Source organism: Lepisosteus oculatus, chromosome 26 (assembly GCF_040954835.1).
Source record: "Lepisosteus oculatus isolate fLepOcu1 chromosome 26, fLepOcu1.hap2, whole genome shotgun sequence".
Taxonomy (NCBI): Eukaryota; Metazoa; Chordata; class Actinopteri; order Semionotiformes; family Lepisosteidae; genus Lepisosteus; species Lepisosteus oculatus.
Window position 1 is genome coordinate 6,205,276 of NC_090721.1, and position 18,344 is coordinate 6,223,619.

Consider the following 18,344-nt stretch of genomic DNA (forward strand, 5'->3'; position numbering starts at 1 on the left):
ACACTCATCTTGGCTTCACTGAGGTTCCTCAGTGACCTAAGACACAGTCTGCTGTCTGCACAGTCTGTCAACATCTGCATGCTTGAGCATTAAAGGAGAGTAACACTGTGGATTTAAAGACAGCATGCAAGAATATGATTTGAGGATTCAAGGAGAGTGTGCAACACTGTATTTGGAGATTCCAAGAGACCACCACTGTGTTTGAGAGTTAAAAGATTGCGCAACCCTGTGTTGGGGAATTTAGATAGAGCTTGCAACACGGTGTTCAAGGACAGATAGAGCCAGCTGGCCCCCAACACCACAGTGCAGGAGGGGATAGGCACAGGCGAGGTGAAGCAGCTTTTCCAAGGAATATCAGCTGTCCCCAGCTCTGCACTTCAAATCGTGATTCACAGCACTCGACTGCATTTCAGGCAACAGGGGTGCAGGATGTGGCTGGAATTTCAAGATTAATAAAAAAACGGGTGGGTTAGGTACAGCCGCTTGCCAGTTCAGATTACTGACACAGCCTCCCGCATTCCTGTCATATCAGGAACAGCTATGACTGTAGTACTACAGCTGTATTCCAATTCGACCTCCTCTGCAGTGTGCAGACAGCCCTAGATTAGCTGGTTGATACATGGTGCTGAACTGTGGACCCTTTTTTTTTTGTCAGATTTGTAGATCAGCTCCCCACCCCCCTCTGCTTCACGTCTGAACCAAAGCTGGTGTTAATAACAGTGGAGACCATTTCACTCTCCAAGATATCAATCTGAAACGGAGAATGACACATTCCCCCATTTCATTTCTCACGAGGAGTGCGGACTTGCTAGATGAACACAGTTCCCGAATGTGAGCAAAACAGGTTGGGCACTTTTGTGCAGAACAGAGTTTTCTTTTTTCTCAACTGCAGAATTTCTTTTTTTGGTGGGGGAGGGGGGTGAAACGCGTCAGAGCTGATCTCTGGCGGCCAATCTAGCAAAGCTGGCGCGCAGCGCAGACACCTGCATGGTGAAGAGGAGACAGCTTAGCCTACTTGATGTGGAGTTGGCACTCTTTGCAAAGGAAAGTGCAACCATCAGAATAACAAGCATGGAGGCCCCCTCTCCCCATCAAACACACTTGTCTTCCACTTCCACTGCACCCCCCAGCCCCAGTGGGTAGCCCAGGTGTGGCTTCCCTAATCATCTCTAATCATACAGTTGCCCCCCCTTCTCCAATAAGCGTGGCATCTCAGTCTCACTCCAGCGCGCTTGTGACAGCTCCTGGCAGAGGGGGGGCACTCAGCACTCAGAGCACATCTGCTCCCGTTGGGCACTCAGGATCCAGCCATGGTAATTGTTTACTCTGTCTGCCAATTAATTAAACAAACTCTGGATGACAGATCTGTCTTCAAACCCATCTGCCCACGCTGGAGTCGAAACACGTGTCCTCTTATTTATTTCCTCCCTCCCTCTCTTTCTTTCTCATTCGCTCTCTTGCCTCTTCCTTTTGTGAAATATTTTTACTGTACTGCATCTGAAAATTGCAGCCCATGTTATTCAGATTCTGGGACTGATGACTTGCACTGCTGCACAGATGTCAGATCTAGAAGACATCCAAATTTGGTTGCCAGTCCTTCAATTCATTCATCCAAGGTATCGTCAAAAGAACATCTATAAATCTATTCGGTTATTTTGTTAGATTAATATTCTTAAACCTTAAATTCAGTGCTACAGGAACACAAGGTCTTCTGGCTCCTGCTCCACAGGAACACATAACCGGTTATTTGTTTCTGACGGACAAAGAGGCAAACAGAATAACTTTATTTTGAGGTCTTAAGCCTGAAAGGCATGCAGGTCCATAAGGCTTTTTTAAATAACCAGTTCACATCTGAAGTCTGTGGAATGATCTCATAGTAAAAGAGATTGCTCCAGCTCAGGAGCACACAGGTGAGTAGAAAGCGAGCTGTGATTTGCTTTGTTCCTTGGAGCCCCACACTACTGGGCTCAAACCAGGCAGTTTAACCTGCGGGGACAGAAATTGCAGGCGCCTGTGCTTGTGGATGAGACAGCAGACCCCAGTCTGCAACAGCACCTCAGACACTCCCCAGGTGGCTGGGGGTGAGGGAGGCGGCTTCTCCACTTCCCCCTGCATTCAGATGCCATAGCCAAATTAAAATAAACACGGTTAAGTATGGAGGAACAGTCCGTATTATTTCCAGCACTGGTGTGCTCAATGGAATACATAAATCAGAGTTGACCAATTTTGCAGGTGCTCACTCCAGCTTTGGTCTTAACAAAATTAGCTTGTTGTTTAATGGGATCAGTTCACCAATGTCCTCCATATCCTCAGAAGAGACCGTGCCTAATAATCCATTCCCTGTTGCTTTAAAGAGACCTAGAAAACTCGAAGACACACTGGCCCTTCAGGACTGGAGCTGAATTACCCTAATGCATATATCACCCCCTTGCACATAAGACCCTTCATGATGCAAGGACAAAATACCAGGTGCCAATATGTTGGTGCTGACCCTGTTTTGTGCTCGGTGTTGTGGCATAGATTTTCTCTTTAAACCACAGTCGTGCTTTATAACAGGGCAAACTGAATGAATGTCAATGCATTACCAGTTGCTGCAAAATCATAACAAATACATTTTAAAGGCGCGGCAAATTTGCTCATTTGTCCACACAGTCCTGCAGCCCACTCACCGGAGTCTCCTCTTGAGCTGCAGGCTGTCATGGATGATCCTCTTCACAAACTCCAGCTCGCCCCCTTCGGCCATGATCTCGGTCACGCCCCCGGTGTTGACGGAGCTGGGAGGGGGTCTCCGCGCATTCCTGGAGTTCACGCCCTGCGGAGTACAGGCAGCCCGTCACCACCGTCCGTGAAGGCAGTGACAGGCGGACGGGCTCCAATCCATCAGGAATACAACAGTGGAAGAGACCAAGCCTGATAATCCATTTCCACAGACAATAACAGTTCCCTGTTATAAATTATAACTCATGGTCTAGAATTAAAATCAAGATTCACAGTCGTGTGATTACTGCTGTCACTCGAGATGTGACAGCAAGCGAACGGCTTATGAGTCACAATGGCTACTCTCTGCATTGTCTGCTATCTGATAAAAATGTGCTGTGTGAGCTAAAATCCACAGTCTCTCACATATACGTCTGACATCCTAAATTAGCTCCAGTAAATACTTGCACACCTGGTGTGCAGATCATACATTATGCACATAACTGAGGAGCGCGCAGCATAATGGAGCCGGCCTTAATTAGAGTGGAAAGAATATAATGGAAAGCCGGTTTTTCTCTGAACGAGGATATGGAAAAATCTCACAAAGGATAAAAGGAAATTGTCCTTTTCTGTGATGGCGAAGTGAGATATATCCCCCCTGTCCGCCTACAGCACGGCGGCGCCTCTGGTTCGCCACCGTGTGCCTGCGAGAGCCGTACCTTGGCCTCCAGCTGGTTGGCGAAGAAGGGTGGGTTGCACATGCAGAAATCATAGACTATCGCCGTCTCCTCCTTCAGCGCGTCCATCAGCAGGGTCTTCTGGGGAACCTTGACGACTGCAAGCAGACAGTCAGACTGCTCTGCTGCCCTCCACCCCTCACACTGCCCCTGCGGGGCGGACTGCAGCGGCGGGTTATAGAGAGAGGCTCAAAATAAAAAGCCATGAGCTGGCAGCGAGTTGGCATGGTGGTTAGCGCTGCTGCCTCTGGCAGTGGGCACCTGTCTGTCTGTGCGGAGTCTGCATGGTGCCCACCTGGGGGATGGGGTTTCGGATGATCAAAGGTATTTCATCTCTGGGTTATTTTTTCCCCAGCACTGGTTACGTGGCTACAGATCTGAAAATCAGCACCAAATGAGCTCTACAGTTCTATGTCTAATTTCTGGTGTTCGCGTGTCAGTCTGTCTTGTGAACACCAGTTTTAGTTCATGGCCAACAAGGATTAAAGTCTCCCCATTTCCCAACCATGTTGATATGTTAAAGGTGTGGCCGTCCAGGTACAGAAAATGAAGCAGTTCTGATCAGCTGTGAAGCATTTGACAGAAAAATGCCAAAAATTTCACTCTAGTCACCTCCTGGTTGATTTAGATGCGCAAGATTAAAACATTCATTTTTGCAATAGGTTTACAACAACGCAAATGAATTACTTCTTGCAGGATGGAGAAAAATGTCGGACCCTATTAGAGTGACATTCTAATCTAATCTGACAAACACCACACCTAAAACCGTAGCCTTTTTGTTTTGCAAAATGGAAAATTTAAAAATGAATTGTTTTCTGGGGAGAAAAAGGAGGATAGGTCGAGTTCTGCACTCAAAATGCTTTACAAGTAATGGGGATCCCCTCCACCACCACCAATGCGCAGCCCCACCTGGATCATGCAATGGCAGCCAAAATGCACACAATCTGCTCCCCACACACCAGCTCTCAGTGGGGAGGAGAGCAGAGTGATGAAGCCAGTTCAGAAATGGGGATTTTTAGGACGCTGTGATTGGTAAAGGCCAGGGGGAAATTTGGCCAGGACACCGGGATAACACAACTGCTCTTCTCGAGAAACCCCTTGGGATGATTAATGACGTTTCACGTCTCATTCGAAGGACGGTTCCTTTTTACAGTATAGTGTCCCCATCACTATAGTGGGGCTTTAGAACCCACATGAGACCACAGGGTGAGTGCCCCCTACTAGCCCCACTAACACAACTTCCAGCAGCAACCTTAGCTTTCCCATCAAGGTATGGCCAGCCTCACGCCTTTGCATTTATCGGCTGTCTTGCACAGCTTCATTACCTTGTGTTTTCTTGTGAAATGAGAAGAGAGCTGCTCGGTGCCGAGCGCTGTGTGAAAGTGAAAGGAGTCTCACCCTTGATGAGGTCAGACAGGTTGTTCTGCTCCACGTTTTTCTTGGCGTAGTTGTAGCAGATGTCATCCACCTCTGTGGCCAGGAAGTACCACCCATTCATGGTCGCACCCAGCAAGGGGTATATACAGGAGGCGCCTGTGCCTGCGGAGACAGGTACATCAGCACCAGCTCTGACGCTGGCCAGATCAGCCCCATCTGACTGGGGAGGGGGCTCAGCAGGCAAAGGGGCTCCAGAGAAAGGCTTGGAATCGGAGTGAACCTAACAAGCAAGATGGTTTTCTTGGACTAATTAAACTAACTGCTGACTGAAGCACAATCAGTTCCACTTTAAAACCAGGAAGCACTACCCGCCAGAAAAAGGAATTGTTCTTTAGAACAAGAAAAGGGCATGATATGCATTCTGAATCGTTTGATTTTCCCCCCTTTGTTCTTGTGGTGCTTCTCGTTTTACTTTGTGTGGTCTGTGTGCTTTTCTGCTTATCTGTTATCACCTTTCTTTTTTCCATTCTAATTAACTCTGCAGTAGCTGTCTGTGAAGGACACACAGCTTTCAATAATATGGTTTCTGGGCTAATTAGTGGGTCTAATTAAAGCAGAAACAAAGATCGACATCATCAGTCTTTATTGATGACCTGCAATATGTAAAAAACAAAACCCCCAAAACACAGGGGCAGGATATCAACAGCTATCACTCATGTGGAAAAAAATGTTGAGAACACAGCAGCCACTCAATACTTAAGATTCTAGAACCCGAACTGAAAATACTTGCTGCCCAGAGATCACAAAACCACCCTCAGCCCACTGCCAACAGGCAACCCTCTTTATCTGATAGCAACAACAGTGCTGCATGCAAGACAATACTGAGCTGCTCAAGCAATGGGCTAGGGCCAGCCATCAGTCACCCCAAAACAGAAACTGTCTGACGCCCTGCATCTTCAGACTCCCAAAGCATACCACCAGTTATTCCCAGCGGCCACAAACTTGCTAATTGGGAGGATACAGCCTCTTCCACTCTGCATTTCAAGGCAATGCCCCACTGCCCCAAACCCTCCATGCAGATCCTGCTGGTTCCTGCGGGGGACGTCGACGAGCTTGACAATGCAGCAGGAGAATGACTCCAGCCTCCCCCCTCCACCCCGTATCATTACACCGGAGCATGTGGATTCAGCCTTCTACAGCCAGACTGATCAAACAAGATCTAGCTCGCAAGAACAAACAACCCTCAGCACACTGGGCCAGGCACTGAGCACCAGCCAACACATCCTGACAGAGACTCTCACCACAAGCCCCTGCTACATCGGGCTCGTCTTGGAACACCAACATGCTCTTAAGTCAGCTTGCGACCACCTGCTGTTCTGGGACGGTAAAGCCCCAAGCAAATAGAGCACTGCTTAAAAACACGGCTGAAAATAAATGGACTTTATCCCCCGTCAGGCTGGCAGGGGAAGGGGGGAAGGGGGCGAGTGTCCCCGGCTCACCGATGTCGATGCCTCGGTGCGGGCTGCCCCCCCCGATCAGGTCCTCCACCCAGTGGATGTAGTTGAGGCGCAGGGGGACGGTCGGGATGAGCCGCTCCAGGGGGATCTCGATGGTCAGCCCGAAATCCTCCTTCAGCAGGGTGCAGGTCAGAGCCCTCACGGCCTCCGGGTCCTTGAAATTGAGCCTGTGAGGAAGCAGCGACCCCTTTGAACAAACACTAGCAGGGCCATTTTCACCCGGCTCTGGGATCTGATCTCAGCCCCAGGTCCAGAACTGCTTTCATTCCTGCTAGTGGGAATCAGAGGGCTGGCACTTAACACACAAAGTGTTCCTGTGAAGAGGTACCACCCAGTATAACAGCCAGCTGGGTTAGTGATCAGATGATGCTGTGCAGCCTTTGTCATAAACACTCACCAGCTGACTCTCAGAGGAATGACATTCAATATCAATAAAAAGGGAATTTGCCTGCTATGGCAGAGCATCACAATGTACTCATACCTCACTGAATCAGTTAACTCTGTTTTTATTCCAGTTTTCCTCCTAACATATTTCCCCTTTGATTCCAGTGATCTTCCTAGGCCTGGAAATTGGGAATAAATGTGGAAAAATGCTGGCAATTCCATCCGGATTGCAAAGGTTTTTACACGCCTTTTTTTAGGTGCCTTCACACCTCCAGTGGTGCCCGGGATTCAGCAGCGACACGTCTGGCACCTTTTCGTTTCCTTGGTTTGTGCAAGGAATCGATTGTTTTCTGAAAATTAAGGTTTGGTGGGGGTTTTCCAGGTTTTCCAGCTGATGGCGTGACCATCATCTAACACCTCAATCGCAGGTCAGTGCAGTCAATGAGAACAGAGCGCTGTCTGTGATGTCTGTGAGTCAAAAATGATGATGTTATTACTACTTATTGTTCAATCACTGCATGTTATACTGTAAAACAGGAGCCAGAAACCAGCCAGAATAAAAAAAAAAAACTTTTCTCCCAGTGAAAAAACCTTTTCTGGTAGAGATTATACTACAAAATCCATGCGGACATGGCCAATTGCGTACTGTATACTCTCACATGAAACTCCAGGCAAGGAGATTCAAATGTGGCTTGGAAATGAGAGGTCACATTCTTGCAAAGACCACTGACCACAGAGTCCAGTCCAGCTCTGAGAATTTACATAAGTAAATAAGACCAGCAAACCTGACCAGTTTTTGCAGAGCTGCAAGTTTCTATTTATGATCAATACAGTATTTGCAAAATACAATCTACCCATTTTGTGCTTTGTGAATACGTATATGTAAAAAATGTTTTCTTCAAAGTTGAATTTATCTTTTCAACAGTTCATGAAGTAATGTGGTTTATTTCACATGGTTTCAGTCAGTTTCCTTTGGCCAATTCATTCAGCCTTCTTAAAGGGGACTGTTACCACATGACAGTCTCTCATTTCCCTAGCCTGATATTCAGAGCAGAATGTATTGCTCAGATAATGCCAACAGGGTAGGGACCAACAATTAGAACTAGTGAGGGTTTTTGTTTTTAATGTATTATAACAATTTCAATTGTTACTTTCATTAGGTAATGGTAAGTGAATTGAACAAAAAGCCTAAGATTATTCATAGCTATGTACAAAACAGTGAACATAATTACTAAAACTACCAACCGGGTATTCCCCTCCCTAGAGCTCAGGCCTCTACAGAGTGTCGATACACCACACATACATCTCATCACAAATTCGTAATCTGCTCTCCCACAACTGGCTTCCAGTGCTGGATCTGATCAATACACTCCATGATTCTCTGCACACACGGTGCCTGAATCCAGGCCTGCCCCTATTTTTAGATCCTAATAGATTTTTTTTTTCCCCTGTTGTTACAAAAGGCGAGGCCTTCTTTCAGGCAGTCTTCTGCTGCAGAGCAACAGCACACAAGGGCTCTGAGCACGGTCTCCATAGAAACCAGTTGAATATCTACAAATACGACAATGCTGCTTTGAGATACTGCTGCAGAGCAACAGCAAATCAAAGAGAAGATGCTGTCATCCTGCTCACAGAGATGGCTTGATAGCACCAGGCTTCTGTCCCTCCACACAGAGGTGTGGCAGGACCAGGCCTTTCTGGCAAAGGTGCTCTTGTGGCCTTCTACTAACAACGCAGCAGGCCTATATAAGACTTAACAATGGCTGGCCTGTAGGGGTACAGAGCCTATAGGACAATCAAGCTGTCACATCTCAGAATCTGCACTTTCCAAGTGTCAGCAGGGTTAGTCCATTCAAATTAAGTCATAAACCTTCTCCTAGCATTGATTTTTTTAGAATCTATCTAGAATTTAGCAAGTACAATTGTTTTTTTTTCACCCCCAAAACATGTGGTTTGTTCACGTTAGGGGAGCCCAACTCCAGTCCTAAAGTGCCACTGTCTAGCAGGTCTCCTCAGAAGCAAGGAAAGTCATCAGGTCGTCCAATTAAGCGACTCATTAAGGGCTCAGGCAAAAACAACAGAAGCCTTCTGGCTTTCCAGGACTGTTGTTTTATTCCCTGGTTTACACACACTGTGGAAGGCCCTAGAAGTTTCAGGTTTCACAAACTAGAGGCTCTTACGAAAGCCGAAGTGCTGGATATTTTGAGATTGCTCCCTTACTATGGACACATCTCACAAATACACACAGTGTACGGCTTTTTGCATTCAACAACACAATGTGGAAGCCACCCTGCAGCTTATGAAACCTGCTGTACTACTGTGCAATAAGAATCGAGTTTAAAGCAATGTTAGGCTGTCTTACAATAAGAGGCACTGGCTATGCCTTTAATAAATGTTACAGCTTGCCGACACACTCACTCCTTGTTCAAAATAACCTTAATATAATGTACACTCCTGAGCCTCTGTAATCAAGTACAATACAGTCAAATCTTTGCTTTGTTTCTCTTTGGTGAAGTCATTTGAAGATGCCTAAGACAGTGAGGCAACACAGGTAACAGCACCACAGAGAGAGCCTGCTGCACAAACCCCAATCCCTCTAATATATGTTTACTGCTGTGGTGCCAACTGTAACAGCCAGGCTAAGCAAACAGGACTGACTGCAGATCACTTGATCATCAAAAACCCCTCAAGAGCCCTGTCAAATCTGCAGAAGCACATAAAGGGTAAAATCACACTAGTATTTTCCCATTATTACAGACATTCACTGCAGTGTAAAGACAAGATCTCTTTGTAATTAGTGTACTTCTCTCCTCTTCCCCAGAGCAAATTCACATTGAATTAATTCACATTGTTTGCATTTACTTCTCTATCTTTTGTGAATTTCCCTCTCGCCTCTTTAAATGGGAATAAAAATGTTATTTCTAAAGGAAACAACTCTGAAACCTATACCTTAGGACAATGATGTAAGGGTCTCATTAATAGTCTTTTATTTCTTCAGTGGACATAAGAGAATTTTCAGTCAACACAAAAGATCAAAACGGAGATGATGTAATATCAAATCTGAATAGCCTGTGCATGAAATTATCAATGTACCAACACACAGGCATCCTTGTACTGAGTCTATGAGGTCTTAAGCATCTTAAGTACTGGAGCGATCTAATAGAACATTGTACAATGTTCCAATTAAAATTAAAAACTGGGAAAAAACAGTACCTAAGTAATTAAAAAAGCAACATTCAGGTCCATGCAACAGGTCAGAGGAATTTCCGTATGCCATGTAAATGGAGATCCAGTATATAAATGCAGGTACAAAACAGGATGTCCGAGGTGATGGCGTGATTGTTTAAACCTATTCTGGACACTGCAACGGGTCCAGTATTATTTATGAATCTTTACTGAAAACCATCTAGAGATCAATGCATGATTTATAAAAGTGCTTAGGAATTCTATATTCACCAGTCTGCAAATGAGCATTAAATGTCACCCTGTATTTAAATTTTTAATGCCTCTCAGAACCATGGCACCGAGACCTCTATGATCAAAATGCTTTTGGTGCAATTTTCCTGGTTCATGCTTCCTAATTCCATTTTGTTCCGCTGCAGACATCTGAGCCCAAAATTCATGCTCCACCCTCAGTTCCACACACCCACACCTCACACAATGCATTTGCTATACCCAGGAACTTGTACATTATCACAAGGACTTAAAGGGTAGCTCTTATTTTACACAGGGGCACGCAACGCTCTGTAAACTCTAAATTCCTTTCTTCGACAATGACGACCGCTTCAAAACGATCACTTCGGAGAAAAGGTGGGGTCAACAGGGATCAGGACATGTTTTATTGTGCAAGCTGGTTAATAACCATTACCAGCCTGCCACTCACAGAGCTAAGATAATTTGACTGGACTATAATGGTTTTTGCAATGTATGTGTCAAAATCCATTTACTTAATATTTCAAGCTAACAGTCTGATTGCCAGGAACTGACAGCAGAGATCAGGTGCCAAAACAACACAGCACAATCCTTCCAGTATTCCTGTCTGTATTCCCAGCGCAGCAGCCCAGTGAAAATGGAAAACGAGCTCCATTTGCACCGCTTTTCACATCGAATGCAGTTTGGAAGGGTACAGTCCCCCCAGGAACCTGAATCGCCCCAGCTGTGGAATCATGTGACAAGAATGACTGTGCATGAGGAGTCTAAGTGATGTTAATTCCTTGCAGCAACTCACACCTGCTGTGGGACTCAACTGGATTAAAACGGCACTCCTGCTCAAAGAGAAACACCACACACGCTCAAGCGAGCACAATCACGGCCATGCACCATGCTAAAACAAGACACACACACACAACACAACATGCTGACATAAACAGGTAAGTGAACACACATGCAACCACACACCCACCAACGTACACTCCCCACCTCCCCAAGTGCCCAGAATGAGACTCCACATCCCACTGGGGTCCTAATGCATTTTCAATGGGGGGCACATCTGTGCCACGTCACAGTCTGCCACCAAAGTCCTGCTCCTACAACCAAGACAGGAATCATCAAAATCTCTGTTGCCCACGGCAGACGGCTTTGATTCTAATCACATTTTCCCTATCAGTGAAACGGGGAGGAGGTGTGAGTTGGAGGATTAACGCATCACAGCACCTGGGAGTCATTTCTCAACCATAATAAAACAGGACACCTTTGTGATGAACCTGCATTTTACAACTGCAAGAAGATGATTGCTTAAATGAACCGCTAAAAAAAAAAAAAGCATTGACATTGAGCCGTATGTGGAAGAGCGTATGTGGAAAAGTCAAATTGTATGCTACAGACAGGATGGAAGAATACACCAGGTGAAGGTTCGATTTAGCCAGATTAGCTTTCTCAGGAAGGGCCGATTTAGCCAGATTAGCTTTCTCAGATGATTTTGTCCATCTCTGGGTGGTTGAAGGTAAAATGTGGATAATAAAAACCTGTTTAATCAAGATCAAGTGGGCAACAAGAAATAAATTATCTGGACTATTCATCGCAACAAAGACGAGGAACAATTATACTTTTACTTTATTTGCTTAATAGATGACCTTATTCTCATACTAGCTGAAAGAAAACCTGTATAAAATGCTCATTTCCAAAACTGATTATCCCAGTGTATTCCAAGTCTGCTAAAATGTTAAGACAGCAGTGGCTCATACTCCCGACACTGACCTAATAAACCCAACATTTCCTCCTTGCAAGAAAGTAATGAATACTAATAAAACGTAATGCCATTAATTTTGGCTTACCATACAAGAGTCTCCCATGCTGACAGATTATCAGCAAAACAGCATCCAGTGTTTGTTTTAAGACTTGTGCATGTCTTAGACTTGTGCACGTATACAAGTACACTGGAGGCGACAGTCAAGCTTCCAGGTTCAGAACTGCTGATCAGCAAGACAAGATCCTGCGCTTTTCTTTAGTCTCAAAGCAGAAAGCTGCAGGTTTGACTCCAGATCTGCAGATCTGGAATAACAAATGGTAATGTATCAACACAACAGACTTCTTGTGAACAAGACAGGTTCTTGATCGCCACCCCTGAGCCATGGGAGAACAGCTGAGATCTGCAGGAAAGCAGATTCTGTTCTGCTGTTCCCAGACATGTGTACACACACACACAGGAGAACAGGAGGCAGGCTGTGTCCTTCCTGCTCACCCTGCCAAGGAGAGACCCTCTTGTCAGCTGCTGTAATTCCTTCTCAAACAAAGCAGGATGAAGTTTGCTGGAAACGATTCCAGACTCACGGCTATGAGGTCTAGAGGGGAAACAGAGTGGACAAAAAAAAAACCTTGCCAATGCCAGCTTCTCAAAATAGGGCTGCTCCTTTAATTAGGAGGCAAGCCAAGGCAGTGAGCTGCAGCAAGCAGTTGGGCTTCAACTCTCGTTATTAAATACAAGGGAGAAGCCGTTGAGGCAGATGCCCCTTATCACTTCATCAAACAGAATTCGCACAGCAAGGCTGCCAAAGGCAGGACCCCGCGATTTCGGCTACCTGCAGATTCACACCTCTAACCAGGTGCGCTGCCGAAGAACCCGACTCAAAGCGCGCTCTGGAAGACACCAAGGCCCGATCGGTGAGCAGACAGCGGGCACTGCATCGCTCATCAAAAAGAAACCGGGGCTTTGGTCTGTCGTTTCTGATCAAACACATGGGAAAATAAAAAAACAACAACAAAGACAACGGCATCACCCAGCTGCAGCTCATTTATTTATTTTGCATGGCACTTGCAGAGCTCCTGCGAGTAACATTGGTGCAGGCAGAAGACGCAAGACGTTTCCCTCTGCTGTACTTGGTGCCATCCCGCCAGGCCGAGTGCAGCCCTGCCCCTGGCAGGCAGGCGCCCAGGGGCGGCCAGGCCTCTCGCTGGCTCCACGGCTGCCTGCTCCACGCCTCCCCAAGGTCGCCATCCGTCAGCCCTGCCCGCCGAAGCTCCGACAGCTCGAGCTGGACCATTGAAGCACGGGCCTTTGTGAGCAAATCGCCAGCACACACATCGCACCTGACACACAGCCGCAGTCAGAAGTCTTAATAAAGATGACAGGACTCCGAGCTCCGCAAGTGAGAAAACAGGGAGCAGGACACCAGCGCTTGGAGAATGGTGTTCTCCGTTTCTCTGAATATTTGAAAATGCTCAAATATTTTTAGAGCATTTACAATGTGCACTGAATTACTTATTTGATATTATATCTGGAGGCAGCACAGTGGCGCAGTGGTGAGCATTGCTAACTCACAACACTGGGGCCCTGGATTCTATTCCAGACCTGGGGTGCCGTCTTGCTGTCTGCGTGGAGTCTGTACCTGCTCCCCGTGTTCATGGGGGTTTTCGTCGGGTGCTCTGGTTTCCTCCGAAAGCTCAAAGGGAAAACTGTCCCTGGTTTGAGTGCATGCATGTCTGTGTCTGTGCCCTGCGATAAGACTGGCATCCAGTCCAGGCTCTACCCCGCCTTGGCCCACTGCTTGCCGAACAGGCTGCAGCTCCCCTGCGAGCCTGAATTGGATGCAGCAGTTAGAAAACGAATGGATATTATGCAGCACGGTTTCAGGAGCATTGCGAAAATGAACTGTAAGAAAACACACAGATCCAGGGGAAGAGCAGTCTCATACTGTTGCATACATCTTTTTGGGCAAGAAAGAACTGACATACATGCGTGAATTATCACACAATTACACAATGTTCACGATCTGGTCAAGCTTTACAATTATGCAGTTTACTTAGGATTACAAGGCCCAGTTAATATAGAAATACAGTACACTGCAAAGGAAGGCAGACGTATGCCTTTAGGGGAGCATGCAAATAGTCTGAATATTTTTAACATTTCCCAAGACAGATAAACAACTACCTAATCAAACTGCCATAAAATGCATGGTCCCAAAAGAAGATTATATTTGTACATGATGACCCTGAAGCAATCTAGTCTGGTCTAGTGTTGCAGAATGTAAAGGCTGCATAGAGACTGCTCAAGGCTCAGCAGAGAGTTGTCTACCAGCAATCTGAGATTTCCAAACTCGCAATGTAACTACCCTGTGGCAGAAGAACACACATAAAACCTTGACTTCTCCCAAGCCTGCCATTTGCCTCTTCTCCTTGTTTGTAACAGCTTTCAGCTAACTGTTTAAATTTCCCAACCCTTCCCCCAGCCTGTTCTGTTAAGCGCTCCTTGTCTGCCAGCCAAAGCTATCTCCAAAACAAGGAATGATATATCTCCAAGCGTGCTATTCCACTCTGCATAGGGAAAACAGGCAAAGCTCTTATTTGGTAACAGCGTTTTGATCCATTTCAGCTTTCCAGCTCTTGTACTAATTGTGTTAATCAAATGTGCACATTTATCCACTAGCAGAAAACTGCTCACTCCTGCAGCAACGCACAGGCACCTCGGGCAAGAGTGGTCCATCAGAGCCTAGAGGTCTGAGGCAGAAGAACTCCACTGTGCTGCCCACTGATGAAACAGGATGCAATACATAAAAAATACTTGCAATTTCACCCGATGCCAATTTCACCTAAAGTGGGAAGCTCACAGCATCCAGCAGATGGCGTGGGCTCAGATCAGTCTGTAGCACACAAAACTGGAGATGGACCAAACTGCCACGCAGCAGGAGTCTTAACTCCCCCTCTGCTGTGCTTTTAGTCTGCTGGTCAGAACACGTTCACACGGCTCAGGAGACTGCCCAATCCAAAGGCTCTGCAAAATCTGTTCAGCAGGTGTATTCAGTGCAAAGGCAGATGTGAATTAGAGCATTTCTGCTTTAATAAATATGAGTATTAACACAATCTCCCCTGCACCTGATACTCCACTGAGAGGACCCTGAGCCCACCGGACTGTCCAGCAGCTTCAGCCTGCTGGAATATGATCAGGAGCTGCATCCAGAGATTTCAGACTCCATGTTCTACATGTTCCACATTTCTTACATTCACTGCCTGTGCATAATTAAGGAGTTTTAAGATGGCTCATTTAAAACACTATGGTTCCGTCTTCTCATGCAGAAGGAGAAAATAAAAAAAATACATTAACTTTGCAAAAAAAACACATTTGTTTTGCAATATCATATTTTGGTAAGACTGTCTTCGGGGACCATAAGACTCATTTTACACATTATGTTAATAAAGGGTTGACCACCCCCTGTTAAGAGTTTTTGAAATCGCTCTCAAAGCAATAGCCTAATTAATGGTAATGATCCCAGCCCCACTCTTTCCCTCCTTAACTGTAGAACTTCTTGAGAAAGAAGAAGAACCAGAATGGGAACAATAAAAATTGGAAAATGGTTTTCCCAAACAAGCCCTATAAGTGGTTTAAATCAGGAAGGAAGACAATTAAGCCTCTCTCTGCAATTCCTTTTTTATTAAGATACTTCAGAGAAGAAGAAAAAGATGAAGACGCTCAGCTTATTCCTTTACAGCATTAAACACACCAGTGCAGTAATCTATTGTGTATTACACCAGCGTCGGTTAGAATTAGCGAAAAATCACACAAACAATATTTTTGCATACATTCAAGAGGAGGATGTGTGAAGGCAGCCCTAGATAGGACTTTCGTTTTTCCCTTCTGATTACCATTGTAAAGACATTATCCTTTGTTGAAGAAATCCTGAGATTTGCCCCAGGTCTTTAAGAAGAACTTGACAAGGGTAGGACTACATTAAGGCTTCGAGCCAAATCCCCAGGATAATTCCATAGCAATATCCCAGGAAATCTCAACCTTAAAAGGGCAACGCCAGTAACTAATTTTCAATTCCTTTTTATTTGTACTGAAGAAATTCTGAACGGCTAAACTCAGTTACCCCTGTCAAACCACTGCGTTAGCTGAGCCTGCTGTGGATTGATGGATGCAGCAGGACATTGAGCTTCTAATTATAACAGACACCTGTATGGGACAGGCACAGGATCAGCGGAGTTTCACAGGATTATTGATTTTAATATCTGTAAATCCTTCCCTCCTAAAAGTCTGACAAAAAACAACACCAACACCAGATCTAACAGCATACGCAATGTGCGCCTGAACTCTCCAATATCTCCTTCCAATTTTTCCCCAAAGTCTTCTAGTCTGCCACTGATTCAAGCCTTGGAATCAAAAAGGATGTGCACTGTCTGCCAGACAGAGATCAGTGCTGCTCGTCTAGACTGAGAGGTGACCAATCAGATCTGCATGTGCTGACATCAGCAGCTGTGTCCAGAGCAACACCATGTGCCCCTGCACAGCAGAGTAATCAGGGCGGCTCAGACAGGACATTAGAGCTGCACCAAATAATAACAGGAAATGTCTTTGGCTGATGTGCAAAAGACATGCAAGAACACAATCAAGTTCTCAAGGATTTAATCAGATGCTCACATCAAAACAAAATAACAGAAAATGAGAACAAAGGTGCCACGTTTCCAGCATGTCAAAAATGAAAACAAAGTTGGTAAAGTTAGCATTGGGTCTGACCTCGTTGGGCATTAAATCAACCTGGGCAAGGCTGACGCACAAACCCAATCAGCCTGTGGTAAGATGTCCATTTCCTGCCCAGTTGTAGCCAGCTGGTGAAGACTGACCAGTCATGGCTGTCTCTTGATGATACATCTCAATTTTTAGAAGTCCATTTTAAAGACACTTAGTAAAAGGAAGCATAGCATAGCAATGGTCATAGTCTTATTGAAGATGTTCCACTCTGATCCTAACAGGCTGAAGTCTTGCATGACCCTTCCAGATTGGTGTCTATGTGCACCAGACCATTTTTGTGTTCAATGAGATTACTCCCCACATTATCACCCTCCCACTGCCCCACATTCTGTATTGAACAACTCAACCGTCATCGTATCTCTTCCCCTGACATCTCCACATGCAGTGTCTACTGTCAAGTCCATCAAGGATAAAACAGCATTCACTGGTACATAAAACATACCAACATTTTCTCTGCTGACAGTGCAGGGGTTAATCTGGCCAACAGAGGATAGCAGTTCTACCTCTCAGGAACAAGTAAAGGTTTATTCCAGGCTGAAAAGAAAAGAAAAAAAAATGTTTCAGCTGTGGAGCCTTCTTCAGGTGTGTCACACACCTGAAGAAGGCTCCACAGCCTGAACGTTGCTTCTCTTCTCTTTTCAGCATGGAATAAACCTTTACTTGTTCCTTTGCAGTCTATGCATGCTGACACAGTAACCTGCTTGAACTAGTTCCACCTCTCAGCTGTGTATGTGGAACAACGTTGGACCTTAACTTCTGCATGTAGACCATTACATGCAAATAAGGAGCTACAGTCATTCTAAGGGTGCATACAAGACTCCTTTCTTTTGGGGGATTACTCATGTTGCACTTACTGCAGCCTGAGCAAGATCATGGTGTTGAGACTGCCCTGCAGGACATGGCCTGCAAATAATGAGGACCTTGTTTCCTTGGACTGCTTATTCTTGAAGCAGATCATCTCATTCTGTGGGCAACTTCCCTCACAACCTTCAACCAAAGGGAACAGCAAGCAGGCAGTCTTTCTCACACGGGGAAAAGGTGGTATCCTTCACTGTTCTTGTGTTGATTAAAAATATGGTTTTTCATACAGGGTGTTAACCACCACATGTTGGCAATTTTAACAACTCAAACACCAAACATTGAGCACATGGTACGTTTAATAAATTGCATGACTTGCACTCAACATTTTGTTATGCCAAAGAAACAAAACTATTCAGAGAATTAATAAAACTCTCTGCCTGTGGTTAAAAGTAACATTCATGTAATTGAAAGCCTAATGCAATTAGTATTAGTTATCAGTCATTTTGTTTTTGCTTATCTGCCCATAATTGCTCTTATATCTCAGTGACAACATCCCAAAGAAATGTCCAAAGCCTGCCTTTTAACAGCCACTGGCCACAGTTCAGCATTTCAACATTGAGGGATGAACTTCCTTACCATTAACAGCCATTAAAAATCTTTGTAGGTTTCCTGTGCAATCTGGAGCAATTATATACTCATTGACTCCCCGATTTCCCTGTCAATGATTCACAAAAGATGGCAGGGCTTGGTCAAGAAACTGAATGACAGAGCTGCTGCTTGTGTTTTTCTAAAACGTTCTGGAGAGGAAGCACACAAGATCCTTCTGCCAGATTTAAGAACATACTTTCTTTTTTAAACATCCAAACAAAG

The 18,344-nt window shown here is 45.3% G+C and overlaps 1 protein-coding gene across 2 annotated transcripts in view; it reads right to left on the reverse strand.

Moving 5' to 3' along the window:
• The window catches only part of mettl16 (methyltransferase 16, N6-methyladenosine), a 30,229-nt gene that overhangs the window by 9,748 nt on the left and 2,137 nt on the right, over positions 1 to 18,344 (reverse strand). For both annotated transcript variants that reach the window (XM_015367847.2, XM_006641034.3), the window contains exons 3-6: positions 6,311 to 6,495; positions 4,833 to 4,973; positions 3,417 to 3,532; positions 2,670 to 2,812 (exon numbers count right to left, since the gene is read on the reverse strand). In XM_015367847.2, coding sequence (XP_015223333.2) covers positions 2,670 to 2,812; positions 3,417 to 3,532; positions 4,833 to 4,973; positions 6,311 to 6,495 — 585 coding nt within the window. The remainder of the gene's footprint in view (positions 1 to 2,669; positions 2,813 to 3,416; positions 3,533 to 4,832; positions 4,974 to 6,310; positions 6,496 to 18,344) is intronic.